Source organism: Alosa alosa, chromosome 20 (assembly GCF_017589495.1).
Source record: "Alosa alosa isolate M-15738 ecotype Scorff River chromosome 20, AALO_Geno_1.1, whole genome shotgun sequence".
NCBI classification, from domain to species: domain Eukaryota; kingdom Metazoa; phylum Chordata; class Actinopteri; order Clupeiformes; family Clupeidae; genus Alosa; species Alosa alosa.
The window spans coordinates 22,385,736-22,411,289 of NC_063208.1; the positions used below are offsets into that span (position 1 = coordinate 22,385,736).

A 25,554-nucleotide genomic window follows, 5' to 3' on the forward strand; every position below is an offset into this window, starting at 1 on the left:
AGCTGTGTTTACATGGACGTTTTTTTATTTTGTCAGTTTGAATAAATTCAGCCGAACTGTTTACATGAATGCTAAATAAACTGATTGGCGTTTAATCTGTCTTTACATAGAACAAGCATTTAACCATTTAGAAGCTCCTAGTTGTATTGCCTCCATGGAAACTAATTTGTTTACGTCACTGTGTATTAATATTAATTTGACTGATATTTAGCAGATGCCTTTATTCAAAGCGACAATAGCCTCACAACAGAGGGAATCGAACCCGGGTCAATCGATTGTCAGTCGGTGACGTTATCATTGCTCCACCCCACACATCCATGGGATGGCATTTTTTGTCCTTAGTTCTTTTAGGTAAAAAGGCCATTGCGGTGCAAATCTCACCGTCCCGCCCCACAATTTCAATGCCACAACAAAGTTCACCATCGTTCCTGAACACAGCTGAATGGATGCATGTCATTAACTGGCATCATCAAGTCACCCTCTTCAGGCAGTGTTGGATGATCGTTGAACTGATGATCCTAGAACTGTTCTTCGCAAATGATATCTAAGGGGTCCACTGCTGTACTGTACACTTGAATGCAATCCGGCTGAGGCTGATGCTAGCTGATTCATTTTGAAGTGCACACTCCATGACGCTGAACCAACTTAATATGTTAGAGCTATGTTGGCACATCTATCTATGGCATTTATAACAGCTTAATAATTTGTACTTGAAAACAGACAGTATCCTGGGTTAATTGGCGAGATAAGGGCACAGAGTACAGGAGCATGAACATATGGTAAACAAAAACATCACCAGCCCTCTGTGCTCAATTTCCTCTCAGATATGCAAATGCCTACATATGGAGGGCCCTAAGCTCCGGCCAGCAGCTTTGTGCATTCAGCTACACATTGGCAACCAATGAGAACACACACACACACAAACACACACTGATAGATAGATACCTGCCACCCATTCAAAGTGACGGGTTTTGAAAAAGAAGCTCAATTGTCACTTCCAATCTCCAAGGCTCTTTAACTGAGCTGCTTTCTGTTGAGGTTTCCACATTTCCACCCATGTCCAAATTTAAAATCATTTTCCAAATCGTAACCACCTTTTTTCTCATCTCTCCCTCATTCTCTCTCACACTTTCCTCTAAACTGTTCACACTGTACTTTTCACCATTCCTGGAAGAGCTAAATGTTACTGTGCATGTTCAAATGCTGTGAAGAAAATGGTGACACAGGCATTGTGTGCTGTATATGTAATGCCAAACTGTTGCACAACAGTTGCTACAATACTGCATGTTGCATCCGCATTGAGAAAAAGAGGCAGTAGTATGACTCAATGCCTTCAAATGATCACTGCCATCTGAGCATTGATACATGTTACAGCAAACATAACACATTACTTACTGCTGTCTCATTGAATGAGTCTTTGGGAGCCAGCTGTATGCCTGACGCACTGCCCAATGCTTTCTTAATTACAGAGCATGAAAATGCACTGTTCTGTTATCCGAAGTCTTGTTCTTCTTCTTCTTCTTCTTCTTCTTCTTTTCACCAAATTTCTGCGTCTAATTCAGCTTCAACCGTTTAACGTAGAAACTTCGTTCAAACTTTGTTACGTAGTTACAAACTTTGTTACGTAATTACATGTTCTAGTTTCAGTTGTCATTTGCACAGCTCTGGATGAACATTACTTCAGACAAACCAGTCATCAGTTGGAAGGGAAGCCACGGTGGCAAACATCTCAGACACACTACAGTATGTTGTTTCTTCCTTCTGCATGGGGAAGGGATTTTTGCATCTGGAGGCTAGGTTCATGCTTTTGAGGCCTTACTTGTGGTACATGGAAATTCTGCACTGTAAGCATCTCTATGTGCACTTTGTGTGTGTGTGTGCGTGTGTGTGTGTGTGTTTTGTGTGTGGTTATAGTGTGGTGACTGCAGGAAAATTGAATTAAAATGGTAATATATTGCAACATATTTGACTGTAGTATACATTATGATTATACTGCAGTATTGCCTTTATGAATAAAGTTGACAATGATGCCTAACAAGATGTTCTGATGTTGAAAATAATAGAGAATGTGGTGGCAAAAGAAAACTCGATGATGCAAAATAGACTTGAGTTGTCTCTTCTCATTACTGGTTATTGAATCTTCTGGGGTTTGTAATACAATCTTGGTTGCATTGCTACAATAGGCTGCTCTGTATTGGTAGACAAGTGTGACATGGTTGACACATTTGTAGCAGAGATGCAGGCAGAGAGATACATTTCACTACTTGGAACATATGTGGAACAAATGCACTCAACAAGGACTAGCATGTTTTGACCTCTTTGTCACCAATAGTATAATATATGCCCTCAAGAGTAGGTGATCTCTAGTGTCAGGGGCTTTGGAGAGCAACAGTCGCACTGGAGGTGGTGATAATTAGATGATGACCTGCTCATCTGTGAGAGCTATCTTAATTCTGACTTAAATAAATGCTTGTCTCTTTCTTAATTAACCAAGATTACGTTTTTCAAGGTTAACACATTCTCCCAGCAGAAAGGGTTTTGTTGTGGTGTGGGAGGTCAGGCAGGGACATGAAAGTAGTGACTAGTTTCTGTATGATCAACTTTATAAAGAAAGGAAACAACATGCCCAATGGAGCACACATAAAACAAGCTCTTTGATGAACTGAAGTTGTTTTTTTCCCCCTTCTTATCTCGCAGGCAGATGGAATTTGAAAGGCGAAAACCGGAATTTTCATGCCGTGGCTGAAGTTAAATCAAACTTGGATTGGGGAGTTGAAGGAAATGAAGGTATACAAATTGTATCTCTTCTCTTTCTCTGAGTGCAGGACAACTTTTTTTAAAAAGGAGGGGGGGGAAGTCAAGGATTTAATATTTGCCATTTAAACTGTTCCCATCCACCCCGTCATTTGCGGCTTGGTGGGAAGATTGGTCTTGGCCTCGGTGAGGAAAAACAGTGCATCCTGATTTCTCTTTCATATGTAATTACCTCATCAGTCTGACAAGCCCCAGCGGCCCAAAGTATATTTAGACGCTGGAGAGGGGTTCCTTGCCCTCTACTCAGCTAGCAGATTTGCTTTTCAGAACACTGATAATGATAAATAATGTAATTGGCATTTATGGATTACAAATGTATTATAGCTTCAGCCCTTCTCCTGGAAGGTGCAATGCTTTTGCCCCAGAAGGTCTTGCCTTTAATCTGTGTTCAACATACCTGCAGATGAGTGGGAAAGAGAGTGAATAATGATGAAAAAAACTCATAGACTGACATCTATAATGATATTTGTCTGAAAAGAGTTCTGTATCCAAGGAATACAACAGCCTTGGATCTCATACACATTATGTTCACTTAAATAGTATTAAACCAGGGAGCCCATTCATGTAAATATCCCATATAAAATAGAGGATTTTAAATGTAGAACATAACTCAAAGCCGCATCTATCAATCTGTCTATCTATCCATCCATCCATCCATCCATCCATTCATCTATCTATCCATCCATCCAACCATTGATCTGTATTCTTCTTGTTAAACTGTGATATGGTTAAACACTCCACTTCATTTTAAGAAAGCACTGAAACACAAGCCAACATTGCGTTTTAACTGTGGCAGGTACATGGGCACTGACACAGAGGGAAGGGAGGAGACACTGACACACTGTATTTTAACTGTGGCAGGTAGATGGACACTGACACAGGGGGAAGGGTGGAGACACTGACACAGTGATGTGTGTGCTTGGGAAACCGTGACACCAGAGGTCAGTCAACTCAAGGTTTCACAGAGAGCCATCCCACCTCACCGCCAACTCTCCCCCACAGACACAGGGTTAGGAGATGATGCCTGTTATCCTCAATGTATCCTGTCCAGACACTCATTGTTGTTTGATAACAGCTTGTGTTAGAATGGGCAGGGGTTAGAACTCACACTCAATGTTTGACTCTCTCTCTCTCTCCCCAATTTTCTCTATTCTCTAGTTCGTCTGTGTTCTCTGTGATCTCTCAGATCCTCTTCTCTGAAATACAATTTCAAAAGATGTTTTATTGACTATGCCTATAAAGTATTTGAGTTTGATGGAAAACATGGCACGGTATGTAAATATACTTACACAAGTTTCATCAGACAGGAAAGGGGGGAGAGTTATGCCCTACTAGCACATCAATTTCACACACTGATGCATTTTCTTCTCTGTTCATATGGATGAAAAAGAATTGAGGAATATACGTATGTACATAATACTTCATGCAAAGCCATAAGCTCGCCCGGTCCACTTCCCCAACGCACGCACCAAGGTGTGGCAATTAAGCCTGTCATAAAAGGAAGCCTTTCGTTTTGCGGGGCCCCCATAAATCTGATGGGCGGAGCAGCCTCGGCACGATAAATAAAAAGGGGCCCTGGCGCTGGCGGCAGCAGCTTGTGACATGTCACCTTCGCCAAGGAGTCTGTGCTATTGGGTTAATGGAGTGTGCACACGAGGTCGAGTCTGGAGTCGGAACCATAAGAGAGTGCAAACTCCGCTGGTGGCTGTCTTAGTGAGATGGTGCGCCGTGTCAGCCTTCTGGTCTTCAGTTCTTTTGGTAACTCTCTCGCTATCTCTCTGTCTTTCCTTTGTGTTCATCTTTGAGGGTGGAGTATGATTCCTGGCGCATGTTCCAATATGATCCCCCAAAACCCATTCTCTGTGGTCCTTCACATCTTTTGCTGTCATTTGTTGTGAACGCTTGGACATCTTATTTCAACTCAAGGACAATACAAAAACCAGATGTTCACAGGTGTTATATCCATAGATGTGTTCATAACATGATCTTCTTGAAATAGACTCCCAGCACAGTTCCACTTCAGAGGCCTTGCACTTCTGTCAGTCAAGATGCGGCTGTAGGGTGTCCCCCTCCTCTCAGAGACACACGAGAGTTGTCATCTGCTGATTTCTGAGTGCTGCAATAAGCTGATGCTGTTGCCAGTTGTGTGTGTGACTCTTCTATCCTGACATTGTCTGTTGTGAGTGGTGCCTTCATTTAGTGAGTCCACAGCGACCACTGGGGTCATCCCCATGCACTCTGCTCTGACATGAGCAATGGGAGTTTGATGAGGTACAGTCATGAATCATCCACTTCTTTTCCCCACCCATTTCATTCCTCTCTCTGTTTGTGTCTCTGTTCCTATCTCTTTCAAACACACACACACACACACACACACACACACACACACACACACACACACACACACACACACCCACACACCCTTGCTGAGAGAGTGATGAAGAGACTTGCACATTTAAAGGTCATGTGCCCCTGACTGAAACTGATTTGGTGGCCTTTTACATTCCTCAGAGTAGTACGGGAGGCTGCAGCACTAATTGACGTTGAGCGGCAGAATGTGATTTCCTACTCATTTTCCATGCAGAGGCAACATCTGCACCTCTTCATTCTAGCCTCCAATAGGTGACATCTTCCCCCAGAGATCCCCTCTGCTACTTTGGAGAAGTAGGAGTGTCCTGCCCCATGCCTTCAAGTAGATAAAACAAGATTTATGAACCACATGACCACATATGACCACACCAGTCTTATGGTAGAAACTTTTGTTACACAGAATGTCTTCCTGAACAGTGACTTCTCTCACAAGTTAGATAGAGAAAGGTTAGGAGGATGCTTTAAAGTAAGGGATAATGTATTGTCCACCGGCCATTATCAGAAAATTAGTCCAGACAGGGTGAATAGGACCCCAGCGCGAAAGCGGAGGGGTCTTGCTTTGTCCTGAAGGGACTTATTTTTTGATAATGACCGGTGGACAATACATTATCCCTGTTATTATACGGCTACTTGCTAAAATGAGTCAAGAAACTTCACTCACTGGGTCTTTTAAAATTATTTTGTTACCATGTTGTGGCTTTTTGCTGAGTAAACAAATAGTTCGCCACACAAATAGAACTTGAAAGTTTCAGGTGTTGCGTGGCAACGTATAACTTGTTGATGTCCACTTTTCATTGTGATAAGCAAACCATTTTCCTTGATAGCGGTCTGTTATGCATAGCAACGGTCTGCTATACAAAATGATAAGACCTCCGAACAAGTGAGTAGAGCATTCTATAGCATTATGAAGTGCCGTGTAATAACATGACATACTACCATCCGACAAGATAAGGCAACTTCTGTGAATATGAGTGGGCTGTCTAACATGAGTGTCATTTCCTTTTGCGGCTTTTACAAAGTCAAAGGACATGCTGTGATGGAGTTCTACTATAGAACAATAGTTGAAAGGCTGAAAATATATTGAGATAATATTTTGTTGGAACAGAGAATTCTTTTTAACTTCTGTTGCTCACAGTTTTATTTTCTTTCTTTGGTTTGAGTACTAAATTGTTCCTACAGTATTGCTTAATATTTTTGAAGTAGACTAACATTCCACATGTTCAAAAAGACATGCTCACGTTATTTTCATTATGCTGGCTGCATGCTGCACTTACTAAAAATAACAGGTTAGTCTAACTTCAGCACCTTGGAGAGTTACCAAACGTAAAGCGTTCAAGAAGCCATATGTATCGTAACTATTTGCTTACAAGAAAACATGTGCATTTGTGCTGTGAGATCATATCAGTGTTTAGAAAGTGGTCAAAGGACAGCCATAGGACATTAAGCTGTATAATAACTGTTTTATTCCGATTCTATTTAGGCCTACCCGTATAAATGTGTAAAGCTGCACCAATTGCATTTTAGGTTGTAGCTGTGAAGCACCTGATTGTGTATTGTGTGTGTGTGTGTGTGTGTGTGTGTGTGTGTAGAGAGCCAGAGAGGAGAGAAGAAAGATACAGGCGCAGAGAGAGATAGAGAAAGAGAGAGAGAGAGAGAGAGAGAGAGAGAGAGAGAGAGAGAGAGAGAGAGAGAGACCGCTTGCCTGGTTGCCGAGGAGGATATCTGACGGAATGCATAGCCTGTAGATGGCAGAAGCGTCCTTCCACAATTGCACGTCTGCCTTGAAAATATCTGCAAAGCTTTAAAGTGTAAAAAAGCGCTGAGTAAAGTCGAAGAGTTTGGAGTGGCACATCGGTGCTTCATATCTGAGCAAGTAATTGGTATCGAATCCCTCTGAAATATGATGTGCTAAAGGATGGTATTTTTTTCTCTGTGTTTTGACAAGGATCTTTTCTGTGGTTTAATTACATGCAGCACATCACCCATCTCCAACAAGAGCTTTAGACCACAGGTCGAATCTCAACTCGAACATTCCATTCCACTACACAAGAATGGTTTCTTCATAGAAAATGGTCTCTAGTCCACTTGCCTCTACTGATAACAAAGGACTTGTGCCATAGTTACGTGCGTCATTCGGAGTTTGATACAAACTATTTTGTGTTTTACTTCGTTTTTGTATACGTCTGTATTTTATTTGTTTGAGCGATATAGGCCTATTCCTTTGAAGAGGAAGAGGACAAACTTTATATATATTTTGTCATGTCTATCTGCGCAAAGACAGTTATTCAGTTATGCTCATGAATCCAAACCGTTTGGTTCCTCGTAGTGGTGTTGTACAATACATTTTTATGGAAAAATAACTGATTCAAGACTACTCTTTAACAAGAAGCATACCTAAGGAAACTGCAGAGTTTAAACGGACACACCGGCGACTGATTTGAGAGCTGTGAGTTTTTGCCCCTGTTGGCGAGATGGTTGAGTCCTAGTCAAGGTTGCTGTGGTATCCCAGCACCGCTGTTCACTTCGAGCTGTGACCGCACGCCAGACACAACGGAAGACGCTCCGCTTCTGGTCGAAGGACGGAGACCGAAAAAATAACAATTATCTTCATGTGAACATGAAAATAAATGGCATAGAGGGGTATCACATCAGGTCGACGGAAATCTTTAACATTTTCAAGAGAGGATGTATTAAACGTGGTCCAGGGGACTTTTTACAAGCTAAAAAAATGAGGATTAAAACTGGAGTTATATTTTGGAATCTCGTATTTTTTATGATGGTCACGTGTGTGCGAGGTAGGTAATCACTCTCTAAAGATGCAATCTATTTATTTGGTATTTCTTACCTCCTGCGTAGGATTGTATGTGTTTTATACGGAATATCCGTCTGCTCTGCAAAAATACACGAATATAGGCAGGAGCTTGGGAGACGCATTCACTTGCCAGGTTTGCCGTTCAATGCAGGCATTGAGCGAGAGCTCAATAAAAATTCTTGCAGTATGCTCAAGCGGATACGTGAGCTGCTTATGTCCATTAATTGCTGAACTCTTTGAGAAATTGGGACGTTTAAATTAGATATCCCCACGTTTATGTAATGTTAAAATGACTCATGCTGCAATATAATGATGAACTGGACGTTTGACCATTAAAAGTCTTTTTCGCGCGCAAAGAAACACGATAAGGTTCATATTATGGTCTCGGTATGTTGCCATGTCATTTACATTTTATTTCAAGCACCAGCCGTTCGTGAACAGGATTAGGTGCTGGGGACATTATACGGTTCACAAACAAAAATGATGGGGCACAGTTAAATGTCGTTACCAACCCCATCTCCTAGAAATCACACCACTGTAAAATTCGAAGGATGTCTGTGGCAATCGTGTGGACTCCAGTCCAAGATGTGAGGGGCTCTGATTTCAGCACACAATGTCTGGACTGTGATGGAAGAGAAGTGGGACCGTCCTTGTCTATATGCTGTGTGATGAGCTGTGATTCCGCCAATTTAACTGTTGCGCGCTCCAAACGGGCTTTGACATGGGCACTTCATGTAAATCGATTTTTTTCAGACCTACATTGAATAGACTTACACGATAAGAATATGTTCTTATATTCTACCCCTATACCTGACTTATTATCCCCATAAGCCATCCTCGACACAACATAAACACACTTCCACATACACTCTAGCAGCCTGTTGGGGTGGTCATGTAATTAGTCACTCAGCTGTCATGAATCCAGGGGAAGTTTCGCGCTATTTATTATATGGGCGTTATGGAGTTATGGAATTCATAATGCTCTTTCAGAATTACATTTCCATAATAGTCCCTGTGATTGAGTCCGTGAGATGAAGGCAACACCTCAACAGTATCTCTGGGTGTTATATTTTGGTCATTACCACTTATCTCGCATTTGAATTTGCTTTCGAATCATATTAATTTAGGCTACAGCTAATGATGGTTTTAATCCACATTAATACATCACAGATTATGCATGGATATTGCCCCTACGGTTTTATGAGATGGTCTTAGTGTTTTATTAATGGAATCGTATTATTTCCAATGAACATTTCTTCGGCCGACAGCAGCACGCCAATGTCATATTGACAATAACATATTAGTGGTCGTGGTGCGCACAGAGAAATGATGAGATGTTTCCCAAGGTTCTAATTTAGTCACTTCATTTTATGACAGTTTTTAATTGCATTTTTTTTGACTGCAGCACAATTTCGGGCATACAATGGCATGCCGGTAAGAAGTAGTTGGCAAGCTGCAGTGGCTTTTCATGCTGGCCGATAACCCGACGCATGGTGGCGGTGTGATGAGATCTTGAGGATAATTCATGCAGTCTCTTCAACAGCTCTGACTCAGATCTTTACAGCATGTATGCATGGACAGACTTCACGATTTGGGGTTTTGATTCTGAAGTAAAGTAGCCTAAATGCTCGCAGAAACGCGTGACAATGTTCGCCGTGCCGTGGCCGGTACAAAAGGTACATAATAAACGTTAATTTCCACTTTACGCATTAAAAAAGTCGATGGGAAAGATAGAACACATAGCCTAATGCACCTGACATCACCAGCATTTTCCCAGGCTATCTGTATCGGATTTGTCGGCCATCATTTCAAGCATTATTCATTATTCACTTACACGTGAACTGAAGATCTCACGATCAGTAGGCTAAAATTTACAAGTGGGTGGGACATGACATACCTAATTATACACCCCTAACCTGTCCGGTCTTTGGTCATCTGATTTCATCCATCCCTCGCGAAAGCTTGGCGTGTAGCCTCAGAGAAGAGCGGATACCGTTTTCTAAACCAGAATGAAGCTCATATGCCAGCGATTTCCATACAAGTGATTAGAGCAATGAAATAGACCCCCCCCTCTCCCCTTCCCGCACAAAGCTGCAGCTTCAGTCGATCAAAGATCAAAAGATTTAATAACGTAGCCTAAGTCTCAATTCTCAAATGAGTCAACTGCTGCATTTGTAAAGAGAAAAGTCTAATGTCCTCGCTTGAGTCAAACAGCAGTCAACAAAGCAACCTGTAATTAGTTGAATCATTGGTGTAGCTGATTGAATATTTCACCTAGTGTCAAGTTCGCTTCCTCCAATCATTGTCAGGACCAAGCTGGGTCGCCCTGTTTGAAGGAAACCCACCCAGGAGTGGATTAGCTGCTATGTTGTTTTGACGCCTGTGTCATCTCCGAGGGATTTTCTGACTCTGATGTGGTTGACCCCAAACAGTCATCAGAGAGATCTGTGGTCATGTGTGTGTGTGTGTGTGTGTGTGTGTGTGTGAGGCCTTTAGGTGACAAGCAAGCATAAAGGAGGGCTCATGCACAGTATCAGTTTTATATATATATCCAGAACATTCTTTTACACATCTCTCTTTCCCCTTATTCTCACTGTGTGTGTGTGTGTGTGTGTGTGTGTGAGTGTGACAGAGCGAGAGAGAGCATACACACACAAGTTGAGCTTGTTGTTGAAGACAGGTGCAAAGGATGACCATAAAGGTCTGTTTTCAGTCGTCTCGGGTGTCTTTGGAAATACAGGATGTGATCATGAGAAACACAGCTGTGAATGAGCATTTGTGTGTTTTCATGTGCTCTTTTTTAGGTGTAGACAAGAGTGACTGTGCATGAATGATGATGGACTAGTGTGTGTGTGTGTGTGTGTGTGTGTGTGTGTGTGCAGAAATGCTGGGTTCTGTGCTTGGCATTTCCTGCTTATTGACAAATGGTGTACCACACTTACACACCAGATTGAAATCTCCTGGGAAATTGAGCTACCTAAACTTAATGGATTCTATTACATTGGGCTCTCTGGTTTCCATTTGTTGGCATGCCTGTAATATGGACCTGAATGGTTACAAATAAGCTCTGCTAAGCTGGGGTAGTAGGTTGCTGATAGACACACAGTATTCCTTTGGGGGAAATTTACATGTGTGCAGGCCTATGTAGACAACTAAAAGTACACCACCTAGGGATGTGGTCTGGGTTGTATTGATCACTGTCTTGACCACACTGCTAGGATGCAGTGATTTGCATACAAACATCAAGTGATATCCAGTTCCCTGGTGTAGCTTCAGTACCTTTGGACCTTTCTAGAAGGTCTGTTATTCTCAGGCCATGGCTCTTTCTCTGAGGTCTCCCTGCAGCCACGCAGCTATTGATCAACCGTAAATTATCCATTTACAATGGCCCTCCACACACTATTTTCTGGTCTCTTAAAGTAGCTTACACTTTTCAGTGTTGCAGCCATTAAAATCATTACATACTGCATACAATGGAGAACACAAAAAGATAAACAGACCATCTCCTAATTAGTTATTTGTGAGCAGACAGAAGTTGCAGAGCTCTTAATAGGGGTCTTAAGACTGTCTGTCTTTGAGAAGGTTGGTGCAACCCCCCCCCTCTCTCCTCAGTGCTGCCTGGTCATGGTTGACACAAATACTGTCCTCTCAATCAATGTCCATTTAGGGAAATCATGTGTAACCTTTAAGGACTCTCTCCCTTGTTGCCTGTAATGGATACACTGATGGGTGCCAGAGAACAGCTTCTTGTCCAACTCATTGGTCTGTCACAAGAAAACTGAAAACACAATTGCTTCAAATGTATTCATTGTCAAAGCTACCCAATCCATTAAGCCTCAATTCAAGCATCATTCTTTATGCAAAACAAAGGGTTTAACTGTAAATTCATAATGACATTTGAATTAGATATCAATAATTAATTACACATTATAAGCTCACAAGTTGTGTTATAATAATATAACACATTCATATAGCCCAGTAGGGGAATGTTATCAAGCATACATAGCTGTTTGCAATCTCTTGGCTGTTTAGGCTTTTTTACATTTCCTATGCTTTTTGGAAAGAGCATAGGAACCATCACCTGGTTGCTGAAGTGAAGACTGTAACTAAGGTTCAGGATCAAAGTCCCCAAATAGCGTGTCACTGCACACTCTCCTTCCACTGCTCCCGTCACTCTAGACTCCCTTATGTTTAGGTGCAGCCCTTGGGACGGCTTACCTTGAACTCTGCTGTCTGAGGACAGAAATCAGGTCTTGTGTTTAGCATAACTGAAGAATAGGTTCTGAGTTATGTGGTTTCAGGCTCTCTGGAGGGTTGGCAAAATTGGACTCTCAGTTTACTCGGATGGAAGAACTTCATTAAGCTTGTTCTTTTTTAGGTCGACAACTCTGGGCATTTTGTGAAATATGGTCAGTGGGATTTTACAGTATGTTAAGTCTGTGTGTGTGTGTGTGTGTGTGTGTGTGTGTGTGTGTGTGTGTGTGTGTGTGTGTGTGTGTGTGTGTGTGTGTGTGTGTGTGTGTGTGCAGAAATGCTGGGTTCTGTGCTTGGCATTTCCTGCTTATTGACAAATGGTGTACCACACTTACACACCAGATTGAAATCTCCTGGGAAATTGAGCTACCTAAACTTAATGGATTCTATTACATTGGGCTCTCTGGTTTCCATTTGTTGGCATGCCTGTAATATGGACCTGAATGGTTACAAATAAGCTCTGCTAAGCTGGGGGTAGTAGGTTTGCTGACAGACACACAGTATTCCTTTGGGGAAATTTACATGTGTGCAGGCCTATGTAGACAACTAAAAGTACACCACCTAGGGATGTGGTCTGGGTTGTATTGATCACTGTCTTGACCACACTGCTAGGATGCAGTGATTTGCATACAAACATCAAGTGATATCCAGTTCCCTGGTGTAGCTTCAGTACCTTGGACCTTTCTAGAAGGTCTGTTATTCTCAGGCCATGGCTCTTTCTCTGAGGTCTCACTGCAGCCACGCAGCTATTGATCAACCAGAAATTATCCATTTACAATGGCCCTCCACACACTATTTTCTGGTCTCTTTAAAGTAGCTTACACTTTTCAGTGTTGCAGCCATTAAAATCATTACATACTGCATACAATGGAGAACACAAAAAGATAAACAGACCATCTCCTAATTAGTTATTTGTGAGCAGACAGAAGTTGCAGAGCTCTTAATAGGGTCTTAAGACTGTCTGTCTTTGAGAAGGTTGGTGCAACCCCCTCTCTCCTCAGTGCTGCCTGGTCATGGTTGACACAAATACTGTCCTCTCAATCAATGTCCATTTAGGGAAATCATGTGTAACCTTTAAGGACTCTCTCCCTTGTTGCCTGTAATGGATACACTGATGGGTGCCAGAGAATAGCTTCTTGTCCAACTCATTGGTCTGTCACAAGAAAACTGAAAACACAATTGCTTCAAATGTATTCATTGTCAAAGCTACCCTATCCATTAAGCCTCAATTCAAGCATCATTCTTTATGCAAAACAAAGGGTTTAACTGTAAATTCATAATGACATTTGAATTAGATATCAATAATTAATTACACATTATAAGCTCACAAGTTGTGATATAATCTAACACATTCATATAGCCCAGTAGGGGAATGTTATCAAGCATACATAGCTGTTTGCAATCTCTTGGCTGTTTAGGCTTTTTGGAAAGAGCATAGGAACCATCACCTGGTTGCTGAAGTGAAGACTGTAACTAAGGTTCAGGATCAAAGTCCCCAAATAGCGTGTCACTGCACACTCTCCTTCCACTGCTCCCGTCACTCTAGACTCCCTTATGTTTAGGTGCAGCCCTTGGGACGGCTTACCTTGAACTCTGCTGTCTGAGGACAGAAATCAGGTCTTGTGTTTAGCATAACTGAAGAATAGGTTCTGAGTTATGTGGTTTCAGGCTCTCTGGAGGGTTGGCAAAATTGGACTCTCAGTTTACTCGGATGGAAGAACTTCATTAAGCTTGTTCTTTTTTAGGTCGACAACTCTGGGCATTTTGTGAAATATGGTCAGTGGGATTTTACAGTATGTTAAGTCTGTGTGTGTGTGTGTGTGTGTGCTCTGCGCTTCTCCTGGTCCCTCTATTTATAGTCCAGACCTGGCAGGAGCTGTGCCGAAAAGCGTCCACCTACTTTTGAACTCTGGCCCCTGTCCGCTGTCACCATCTCACTGTAGTTATTTTCTAGGTCAGAATTTGCAGGCTGATGAAAGAGTCTAGACATTATCCTAACAGGTGTGATATAATTGCTCAAAGACTGTCTTGATTGATAGGTGCTCCGAGAGCTCACAGGAAGCGTTTATTCTTTCTTTCTTTCATTCTTTCTTTCTTTCTTCCTTTCTTTCATTCTTTCTTAATTGGTGACTCATTTTCAGCATGCAATTCATTCAGAGTCATTGCTGAAAGCTTGCAAGTCTTTGCCTCCTGTTATTGAAGTTAATTCTTGCTGTGCTCTCCATGTGATTGGAAATGACCTTATTCTGTTCTGTCTAAGGCCCTTTCACACATGTAGTTAATTGGTGCAAAACCCCTGCTTTAATGGCTTTTAATGATGCTCCACGCGGTTCCATCGTTGAAGACTACCATATACTCGGTTGGTCAACTTTTTCCCTTTTTCTGACGCGGTCACAATAGCCACCGCAGACGGCCAAGCCAAAGGTTCCTGTCATCACCTTCCTGGCTCAGCTGGACGGTGGCCGAGACACAGCTGACCCTTTGACCTTGTGTTCCTGGGATTGCACCGATGACAGTGGGCACAGCTGTCAGCTCTGTGGTTACAATGAACTCTGCCACGAATCAGACAGTGCACCATTCAGGTGTCAGAGATACTCGGACTCTCACCAGTAATTGGTGGTTGTTGTGCAAGACCAGACAGGGACATAGAAGTGCTGTGGATACTTCAGGGAAGTTTTGGTTGGTGAAAAAAAAAAAGATTGGCCTTTCTAAATATTCATAATTTTCTTAATTCATTTGCTATCATCATGTCATTGTCTACATGTGGGTCATCACCAATTTAATTGAGTTTGAAAAGTGAACAAGAACAGGCGAAATGGCTGACCATGTGCTGGACACGGCACTTGCTAAGGAAAGATCTGGTGCTACATAAAGTGGCATTGGTTTATGAGGGCACAGCGTAGGTTGGTGATGATGGGCTTTTTACATGGCCTTCCATGAAACATTAATCTCATCCATGCTTGCTTTTATCACCCCTTATGTTGCTTGAGAAAACCTTGGCCGTGGTGTGACTTGAGGCTGTATGCACTTTTGTGTTTCCAAAAGCTCGCTTGCAGTGTTGTCGCATAAAGGTTCCATGGCTTTAATGGTCTCTTCAGCAGTGGAGTGGCGCCGATTATTAGATAGCAGCACAAGGCAGGAGACAGCCGTGGGGTCGGAATTGAATTTTGAAGGTTATGTGTCTGTCTGTGTTTACAATTTAAAGAAGCATTCCAGTCATGAAGACTCGCTCTCGGGCTCGGAGAGGCTATGTTGTTTGTTTTGAGAGGAAAATAAAAACATCTTTTTTTTGTGCTGCTTTTCTTTACTGCAGTGTCACACCTGAACGTGTGGCAGTCTCCTCCATGATATTCTCTCCCCGTAGTTGTTCTGGGCAATGCAATAAACATCCTGCTCCTCCTTTTGCACCCTACTGTCCCACTGAGATACAGTGTAATCTCGGAGATGAGGCGCAGCATGCACAAACAGGTTTCAGAGACACAGACTCAGAGAGTACATGTGTGTGTGTGTGTGTGTGTGTGTGTGTGTGTGTGTGGTGTGTGTGGTGTAGATTAGATAGTAAGTGCAACAACATGAACAGGTGGCTATCATTAAAAAATAACCTCTTAACTACAAGGATACAAGGAAGTTTATTGTCACATGCAAATAGTTACTGGAAGTAAGAAATGCAGTGAAATTATGTCTGGTGTCAGCCTATTTATGCATTTATGGGGGGGGGGGGTAAAAAGTGCAGTAGAAGAGGGGTTTAGTAGATTAAGTGGCAAGGGCTGCATAAGAAAGGTGGGAGAGGATTGTGATTGGGGGGGGGGCACCAACAAGGAGCACCCAAGAGCAACCAGGGGCAAGGAAAAACTCCCTTACCAAGGAAGAAACCTTGGGCAGATTCACGGCTCAAGGGGCTAACCCAACTGCCAGGGGTCTTGGTGTGTGTGTTGGGGGGATGAAAAGGGAGATGGGATAGTGTGCTGTGTATGTGGGGAGAGGGCAGTGTGCAATATGTGTGTTGTATGGTGAAGGGACTTACTAACTTTTTGTTTATCTGTCGTGTGTTTATGTGCTTGTTTATCCATATACTTCATTTCTCTTTGAGCTATTCACAGGTCTGGTGCCAGACACAATTTGACTCTAAAGAATTTGTGCGGTGTGACACCGTCAATACATGTCAGATCAGCAGGGGATAGCAGGTAGACTGCTGGGTTAGATAATGTAATAAACTCGACGGGGGTGCGTGGGGGAGCGTAAACAAGAAGCGCTCTAATTTCATCCATGTCGGCATTGGAAGCCGTGGATAAATATGTGTCATAAGCTTGTTCAGTAAAGAGTGAATAAACACCACAACCCCCCTGCCATCACCCCCTCCTCACACACACATACCTCCCTACCCTTTTCCACCCCCATCCTTAAATGAAGAATTCATTTCAAATTGCTCGCAGAGAGGATGCTGTTGCTAAATCCCTGTAATTACCAAGAGAACGTCTGACATTTTTAAAGGAGTCCCACCGGTTTCGCCATTATCACATCGGCCTAAATGAGCTGAAGAGTTGCGCCTGTGTTGACTTCGGGTATTTATTTTATTTATTTATTTTTACGCCCTCTGTGAATGAGTGAATCATGCTTAGCCTGAGTGGCCATAAACAGCAAGTCTTCTCACTGGGATTTCTTTTTCTGAGCTGACCTTCAGGGGACATTGCCCTTTCTCTAAATGGGCCTACTGATAATTCCAATAATTAGAAAATCAAAACTGTAATTATTATGTGTTTAGAAATGGAGCTGTGTCCATGGTCATCTTTTTGTTTTTGAGATATCCCAGAACCATATCCTTTAGAGCAAATGTCTGTTTTTAACATAGAGGCAACCATGACTTTCTCAACATGTAAACTTCATATAAAAACAGTTGTGTTTAAATAACTTTGAGAAAGTAAGGAAAAAACACTGGAGGCTCAGGCTACATTTGTACTTCATATAATCTGGTTTTTGCCAGCTTCTTTTTAAGAAGTGCTGCCACTGCGGGATTTCTCTTAAAAAATGAATGAAAAGACAAGTGGAGCAGTCCTGCCTTTGACCAAGTGACATCATAGTAAGTGGTGTTTTCAGAGTGTATCAGCTATGCATGTGTGTGGACATAATGATGATCACTTTCTCCACTGTTATTATTTAAAACTGCCTGTACCCATGGCCTTCAAATGGATGAGTCAAGCAAATAAATAATGAAAGCTTGTCCTCTGAGCACACAGTGTTTCTTTTTTCTTTTTTTTGCAGGTCAGCTTTCATCCCAGTTCCCATTCGGACTTTTGACACACTGTTGGTGGTGGACCGGGTATTTTGTTTCAAGTCCTCACCTGGAGGACCTGACACATCCCTTGCTAAGCCCCTCATTGCATCCTATAGGGCTGGCTGAAATCCCAAAGCATGGGGAATTATTCAAGGCTTTAAACCTAAATGTCAATCTCCTAAAGTGCAGGGACACTTAAGATTCTGATTCATGGCGTGCCTCCCGCCCGGCCCGCTGATACAAATGTAACGTAGCCTCTCCCCGCATTACTGGAAGGATTTTCGAAAACTCCGGCGAAATGTCAAGTGTTCCAGCTGGAGATGCGAGGCGTTAGCCCGTGGCGCTCTGCCCCTCGCCCCCCTCTCTCCCTGTGTCTGTCCCCTCTTGTTTCCTCCTCTTTGCCCGCCTGATGACCCTCCCCTCCTGAGCCCTTGCCCTCCCACCAGCCCACACACACACACACACACACACACACACACACACACACACATTTGCCCTTCACAAACAACCCTCACTCATGTTCTATATATACGCATAAAGAATCCCCCTGCACTCACACGATATATACTGTACACACACATATGAATTCCCATATGGAAATGTAAACATGCCACTAAAGAGTCAGATGGGCATGTGAACATGAAGTCCCCACACAAACACACAGACACACACATACACACACAAACACACACACACGACTACATCTAAGCACACATACGCAAAATATGCACCCACCCATATGGAAATAATGTGATATCCCTGGATAGTTAAGAATTTAGACCTACTGTACATACACACACTTATTTAAGCATCCACAGATGCAGGAAGTGCAAACACACACACACACACACACACACACACACACACACACACACACATACACACATGTACTCATGAACAGGAAGACGCACACACTTCTTAGACATTCCTGTCACTGACACCCTGAACACTCACCCCCACGCATGGGGTGTAGCAGGAGCCGGTTGCCTGGCAGGGCAGGGCAGGGCAGCGCAGCTCTCCTGCAGTGGCTCAGCACCAGGTGTTTTGCATGCCTGGGGAGTCTCGCGCTGGTCTCCTATCGATCCGTGTTTCTCTTGTAATGACTGTCATGCTGCATTGCTCTCATGTCAGACAACGCATGCCTCTCGCACTTCATTAGCTTTCATTTGGCCCACTGAATTTAGGCTCCCCCACCAGCACCCAATCAAACACACACACACGCATGCACACATATATACACACATGCACACACACACACACACACACACACACACACACACACACACACACACACACACATACACATTGACACACAAACATACATATCTCTTTTCTAAAAGCACAAATGTGCTAATTAGCAGAGCTCAGTGGTCAAGCCTCAGTGGTCTGAAATAGAGCGCGACGGCTTCGTTTGCTTTCTCCCACTACTTCGTCCGACTGCGTTCCTCCGTCATGGCCACGGCTGTCCTCGCTTGCCATGCCACCTCGCGTCTGAGAGGCTCAGGCTTTTTCCCAGGCCAGAATAAATAAATAAATGGAGAGGGGGGGGGAAACAAATGATACCATTACCCATATGTCACTAGAACTGGGGGAGCTCTGCTTCAGAGGAACCCTGATACACTGTTTACTGTACATACCAACTAGCTTTGCTAATTAGTACAGTACATGAGGTAGAAAAGCAACAGGGAAAATCAGTTTGCTCTGTTATTGGCTGGAACCAGAATAAAACAGGTTAGGTCCTTTGCTTTGCCTTGAGCCTGGAGCTACTGAAATACCCCAGCTACTGCTGGAGCTCCCATAACTCCGATAATGGGGGTGTTTAGAGGTGATGAGTGGTGTCCAGAGATTTGACTGGCCCCTCTGGCAGATTTGTCCGGAGCGTAGTGTAATGCAGCGCAGACTGGACCAGGCTGTCTGGTCAGCAGGTGGCTAAAATGGGGTGCCACCAGGCAGCCAGCAAAGTCGTTTAGCTTCCCTGAAGAAGAAGGGAAGAAGGAGATTACTTAGGTTGGTTGCATTTTTATTTAATTATTATTTCTGGGGGTTTTTTCTACTCCTTATGTCTTGGAGGTCTTTTAACAAGTCCTGTCAAAACTCAAATCAAAAGATTGCCCTGGAATCGCATTGTGTGAGTGGGGTGGTTATGGATCTCGTCTGTGATGTAAACGTCTGTAACTTCAGTGGCTGATGTCACCCTGGGTGACAGAGTGATGTTGAAAGGTGCGAGCAGCCATCTCTGTTCACTGAACTGAACTGAACTCAAACTCTGGTTGTTTTATTTTTTTTTCAGCATCAACATGACATGGGAAAACATTCTGCTGTTTGATAATTGTATAATAGGACAGGGAGAAGTTCAGAATCTCATTCTTTATGCTGTTAGATAACACACAGTGTGTGATGTTTAATCGCTGTTCAACACTCACAGATACTGGATTTCACCATGAACCTTACAAGAAACCTTCATATTAGCCAACAAAACCAGAAGGTTTGTGCTCTCTGAGTGTTTTTACATTTTTCTCTTTCTAACATTCCACATAAACGTATGACCTTTCCTTTAGCGAGTAGGCAGCTAATTGCATAGTGTTGTTCACATGTCCGAGGGTGCTAGTTCGCTGGATAAGAACAGGGCTTTTAGAGCTATAGCCAATTAAAAGAACCACTATCACCGCTGATGTGACAGTAAGGACGCATACACTTAAACTCCCTTACTCGAGTATGCAATCTGCTCTTAATGTATGCAGAGGTACATTGAAGCCCTTAATCTCCATTCAATTAGTGCTCCCTCAGCAAGGTTGCATGTGTGTGCCGTGGAATTAGCCAAGAGACTTTTAAATGGATGGAAGTGTTACTTGGAAGGACTGATCACTTTAGATGAGTGCAGTGTTTGCTTTCTCCATCATAATCACTGTGTGTTTACTAATATGAATACTAGTGGTTCATATAAGGTTCTTATAATATACATTTATATGAAAACCACATCCTTCTGCGAGTTTATCTACTGATTTAAATCTCATATGGTTTGTCAAGGGGAATGGACTCTTTCTGTTTTAATTTATGCTGGAATTGTGCAAACAAAGCGGCTGGTTTTGCCATATCAGGCCCTGTGCACTGATCCCGTGTCAGTGGGAAGCATGCACGCTGGCCTGTTAAATTGCACAGTCTACTCCCACACATTCATGCTTACAAATCCAGAGCCTTGAAGACTTACGGCACTCAGCTCTAGAGGTGGAGGATACTGTGTTTGGTTGTGTTTGCCCATGTCTTCTCCTAACAGAAAAACAATGTTTTCTAACCATATGACATGCTGCGCCTGCTGTTCAACCTGACAGCTGACACTTAAAAACTTTTTTTGCTGTTCCATCTTCCTTCATGGTTTCCTGCACAATTTATGGCAACAGTTTGAAGTAATGGATCCAGTACAAAGGCTGACAGCTCGGAATGTTGAGATGCCTTGAGGATATGAAATGTTTTATTTATTTATTTATTTATTTTTCTGTTGGGTTCATTTTCATTTCATAATGGACAGTCTTTCTAGGGATGAAAAGGGAATGACAATGTCGAATAAAAACAGAGGAGTTGTTTGACTTTGTGGACAGTGTTGGACAGATACCCATAAATAAACATTTGTCAAAAAGCAGAGTGCCTCCTAAGACCTATAAGGGAAAGTATCATACTAAATTGTGAAGGGAGCAGTCTCCTTCCCAGTTTCAGTTTCATTGCAAGGGAATTCATGGAATTGGATGTTGAATAAATTTGCCCTTCTATTCACCATTTCTGAACGATGTAGCATTGATAATACCCCATACTTGAAACAGCCAATGGACAGAAAAGCACCATGTTATGTCTCTGAGCATTTTACAGTGCAATTAGACTCAGACGTTTTTCTGCCGGTTTTTGTGTCATCTCATCACTTTGCCTCAGAGAAGTCCTGCAGAAGAGAGATAAGCACTGTTTCACTCCTCTTCTCTTTTAATACATATACTCCTGTTTGATCACCAACATCAAACACACTGAACTCCTCACACTAGGAAAGGAATTATCTTTCGCTCACTTACTTTCCCTCTGTCATTCTTGCCTTGTGTTTCATGTGTGTGTGTGTGATTGCTCGTACTGTATTGGACATTAAGCTATCGTGTGCAAGTTGCCTTCGATGGCTGCTATTACAGCGGCATATGGTTCTTCTGCTTCTTTCTGCTTCTTCTTTGAGGCAACTGTTGAAATATTCCTTCATCCAAGATGAATTGATTTCATTGCTCATTACATTTTCAAGAAGGAAGTGATTGCCAACAAATGGTTGCCAACAAGTGCCTCTAAATATTTTCTTTTTTTTTGTTTAGTGGCCTTGTTGCTTTTAATTACCGTGACGAGTGCTGATAAGTGTCAATAAAGCTCTTGAATGCAATCGCAAATCAGACAGTTAAGTGGACACTGATTACAAGTATGATACAGTAGCTAGTCTCGCTGCCGTTTTATGAACTTCTAGTTTTACTCTATGACTTGATGAAAAGAGCAATTCCCTCAAATTAATGTTAAAAAATGCATGGGGCTGAAGTTGAGGATGTCGACTCGGATGTATTATTCCATTGTATTGTCGCACGGCAGTGCATTGCACTCTAGCTAGGGCCTCAGATGGGCCAAGCTTAGTGGTTATGATTTAGAAAGCATTTGGAAAATAAGTAGAGCCTCTTAAGTGCCGCCTCGTGGGGATCTGCTGATTTCTTTGCTGTGAAGTGTTTGCTTAAAGGCGACATGGAAAGTTCATTTAGGTGTCACATCTGATTCTGTCCCATGCTACGACTAGATGGGTAGAAGCTCAGAACAGACACAGAAGGAGAGAGAGAGATAGAGAGAGAGAGAGAAAGAAAGAAAAGAAAGAAAGACAGACAGAAAGAAAGAAGGACTGAAAGAAAGACAGTACAGCTGAACTGATTTTGGGCCATAAGGCCAGTATGTGAGTGCAGAGAGAGAGAGAGAGAGATGCTGCAGTGTTCTTGTGCCAGTGTGGACCAGTGTTAATGGCGATCATTGGAAGAGGGGAGGGTGGGTAGTATTAGGCCATTTTGAACAATGCAAACGACTGAGCTCTTGTTTCCTGGCACAGATGCTGGGACGTCATATGGCTCCTATCGCTGCTGGCACCACATCAAAGTCATAACAGTACCGAGAGAGATAAGGGCTGTCAGCAGAAAATCGCCGCTTGGGCTTCAAGCGCAGTGGAAATGAGTAACAGTTAATCGGGTCGGGTGGGGGTGGGGGGGGTCCAGAGGTGGTTAAGCTGCTTCGCTGTGCTCGCTGTGGGGTAGGCACTTCTCACCATCCCCTTCAACACCGCTTCGACATTAACCCACCGCAGAGCAGCTCATCTCACTGATGATCTGATTTTAAACACACACACACACACACACACACACACACAGACTTCGAGCAAAGAGCTACTGGGTAAGACGTCATCTCTTTGGCAAAGGAGATGAGGAGGAACTAAAGGAAGCCTATTCACTGGAACTCGAGATAAATGAATCGATCCAATCTGATTCAAAGTGCAGGAATTTCCATTCGCTTTTTCCCGCTCCTGTGATAAGCGCTCTCCGTGGTGCTGAACTGTCCCTGCTAGCTCTGGGCTCCTTGTTGAGGTTGGTGAAGAGGCGGCCGTGGCTGTGTTCTCTGTGTCCTGGGCTTTATCTTAAAGGGAAAAAAAAGGTACCAGAGGACTGGGAGACTTTATTTGTTGGCGGCTTGGCAGAATCCTCCAGTGTTTTGCCTCTGTCAGCATGCAGCAAAATGAACAGAAAAGAGAGATTTAAAAAAGACAGAAAGGAAGAGAAGTAAAAAAAAACTACTATCAGCTTTTTGCATGTTTGCACATTTCTTTATTTTCCTCCAGCCTACAGTGGCAGACTCCGTAACTACAAAATGACATTAGCTTTGGGTCGGAATATCCAAAGTGGAAATACAATGTCGGGATGAGGTGTCCTTTCTTCATGGCACAGCATGATGTTCTTCCCCTGGAACGTTTGACTTGTGCGGTTAACCTACAACCTCTACATTCCAGCTGGCAATTATCCACAGGCAAGCGCTTCCGCTGGTCCCTACATCCTTTGGCAAAAAGAGACGTGCCCTCGAGCTATGGCTTTATGTTCTGAGCCACCACCGCTGCTGTATACAGCCAGACAGTAAGCCTGGCTCATGTGGTCAAGAAATAGAGCAGGTAATTAGTTTGCTAATGTGGTAACCTTCTCCAGGACATCCCATTACACGCTAGCAGCAGGGCCAGTCGGGGGAGAGTGGACTGGGGTGAGCGGCTCTGCCCCTGCGCGCTCCTTGACAGCCGTGTAAACAGAGCTGCCATGCTGAAAAGGAAAGGGCTGATTTATTCATTAGGGCCACAGAGCTGCTGCCCTCAATCAGGTAATAGCTAATGAGCCCCCTCCCCCCCTCTCTTTGATGTTCGATGATTTTTGAACGCTTTGCCACAAAGCGCTCGAAATGCTTTACATGATGAATAAACTTTTTTATCTAGCTTATTAAGCACTATGTATTTAAGTATTTAAGTCCTGCTCATCTAGCTGTTTACTGTCTTCACTCCTCCCGCTCATCCATGCATCACTGCCGGTCCGCTCCATCACGGCCTGTCTGCCGCTGGCTTGCCACGGAGAGTTGTAGTCCTGGGCCCGCTTGTTATGTCTCTTCCCCCCCTCCAGGCTGTGCATTAGTCTAATTCGGTGTGCGTCGGCTTTTTGTGTGGCGCTGTGTGAGGCTCTTTCAAACAGCAAAAGACATCGGCCCACTGCATGTCAACAAACGAGCCGCTCCGTGGTACTCGCGCTGCTCTTTTTGTTGTTGTTGTCTCGCCATAACCGCTTTGCGGGCCTCCGTCATGTGAAATGACGACGGAGAGAGTCAGTTTCCTGTGGAGGGAGCGCAACCTCCTGCTCCCTTAAGTGCCCTCTCGACTGCTTCCCCCCGGCTAATCTATCCAGGCCTCAGTGTTTTTGTAGTCCACCCCTGTAGTATCCACTCAGCTGGGTAATACATCGGCCCCTCGAGGCAGGTTGACCAGCTGCAACACGCCTTCCTCCCTCTGCCTTTTAAGGTCGGCATGTCCGAAAGACTTGCTGATGGCAGAGACATTTACAGCTTTTGCCTCTGGTGAACGCGGTTATGAAGGGTTGGGGTGGGGTGGGCTATGGGAGGAAGGGTTAGGTCTCTTACATCATGCCTGTGTCTCCAAGTGCTCCCAGTTGCCTCGCTGGCTCCAGTATATTTGTGCAAGCACATCTCAGGCAAGTAACCAGAACTGTAATCGCATAACATACGCTGTAGAGGCTGCAGCTGGGTTTGTGGAGTCGTGACACCTTGGCTCCCCTGACTCTCAATCGTTCAGCAGGAAATGGCTGGTGTGATTGTTTAAAGTTGACTGTTGGGGGAGAAAGCTTTTTTTTGTCCAACAAGTCAGATTGCAGGTGTCTACTCTTTTATCCTATTGAAAGTAGTGACTTTGTTAGATGACTTCGTTAATAAGGGGTCAGAAATGTGTCCTCTTTCAATTAGCACCTGTGTGGTTAAATAGGACTTATTTTCATCAGCCGTCTTCAAACCAAGTGCTTTTCACAGATAGTGGTGGAATTGGTGTCGTTTTAGACCTAATTTCGTTCACCCCTTTGTCTCTCACCCCCGCTTCTGCTTCCTCTCTTTCTCTCTCTCTTTCTTTCTTTCTGTCTCTCATTCTCTCAACATCACTCTATCTTCTTCCTATCATGACATGACATGACTGTCTCTGCTGAGTCTGGAATGGACTGTTCCCCTCAGACAGGATCCTGTTGAGATGAGAAGAAAGTGCTAGAGACCCCCCCCCCCCCCCTTCTCCGTCCATATCTTTTAACTCTGCGTCCCTTCCCTCTGTTGTCGGTAAAACTATCTGTAGACTCCTGACTCCTGTGCAACATCTTTTGTTGCCAAGTTATAGTATTTCAAACCACAGGGCCTGTAAAATTCACTACTGTGGCGTTTGAAATAACATAGACCATCACAACAA

At 43.4% G+C, this 25,554-nt stretch overlaps 1 protein-coding gene across 1 annotated transcript in view; it reads left to right on the forward strand.

Annotated features, from left to right (window-relative positions):
• The first annotated feature begins 7,720 nt into the window (after window positions 1–7,720).
• Window positions 7,721–25,554, forward strand: part of csmd3b (CUB and Sushi multiple domains 3b) — a 388,634-nt gene continuing 370,800 nt past the window's right edge. Inside the window, 1 exon segment of the mRNA XM_048229290.1 lies at window positions 7,721–7,979. Coding sequence (XP_048085247.1) covers window positions 7,802–7,979 — 178 coding nt within the window. The 5' untranslated portion in view covers window positions 7,721–7,801.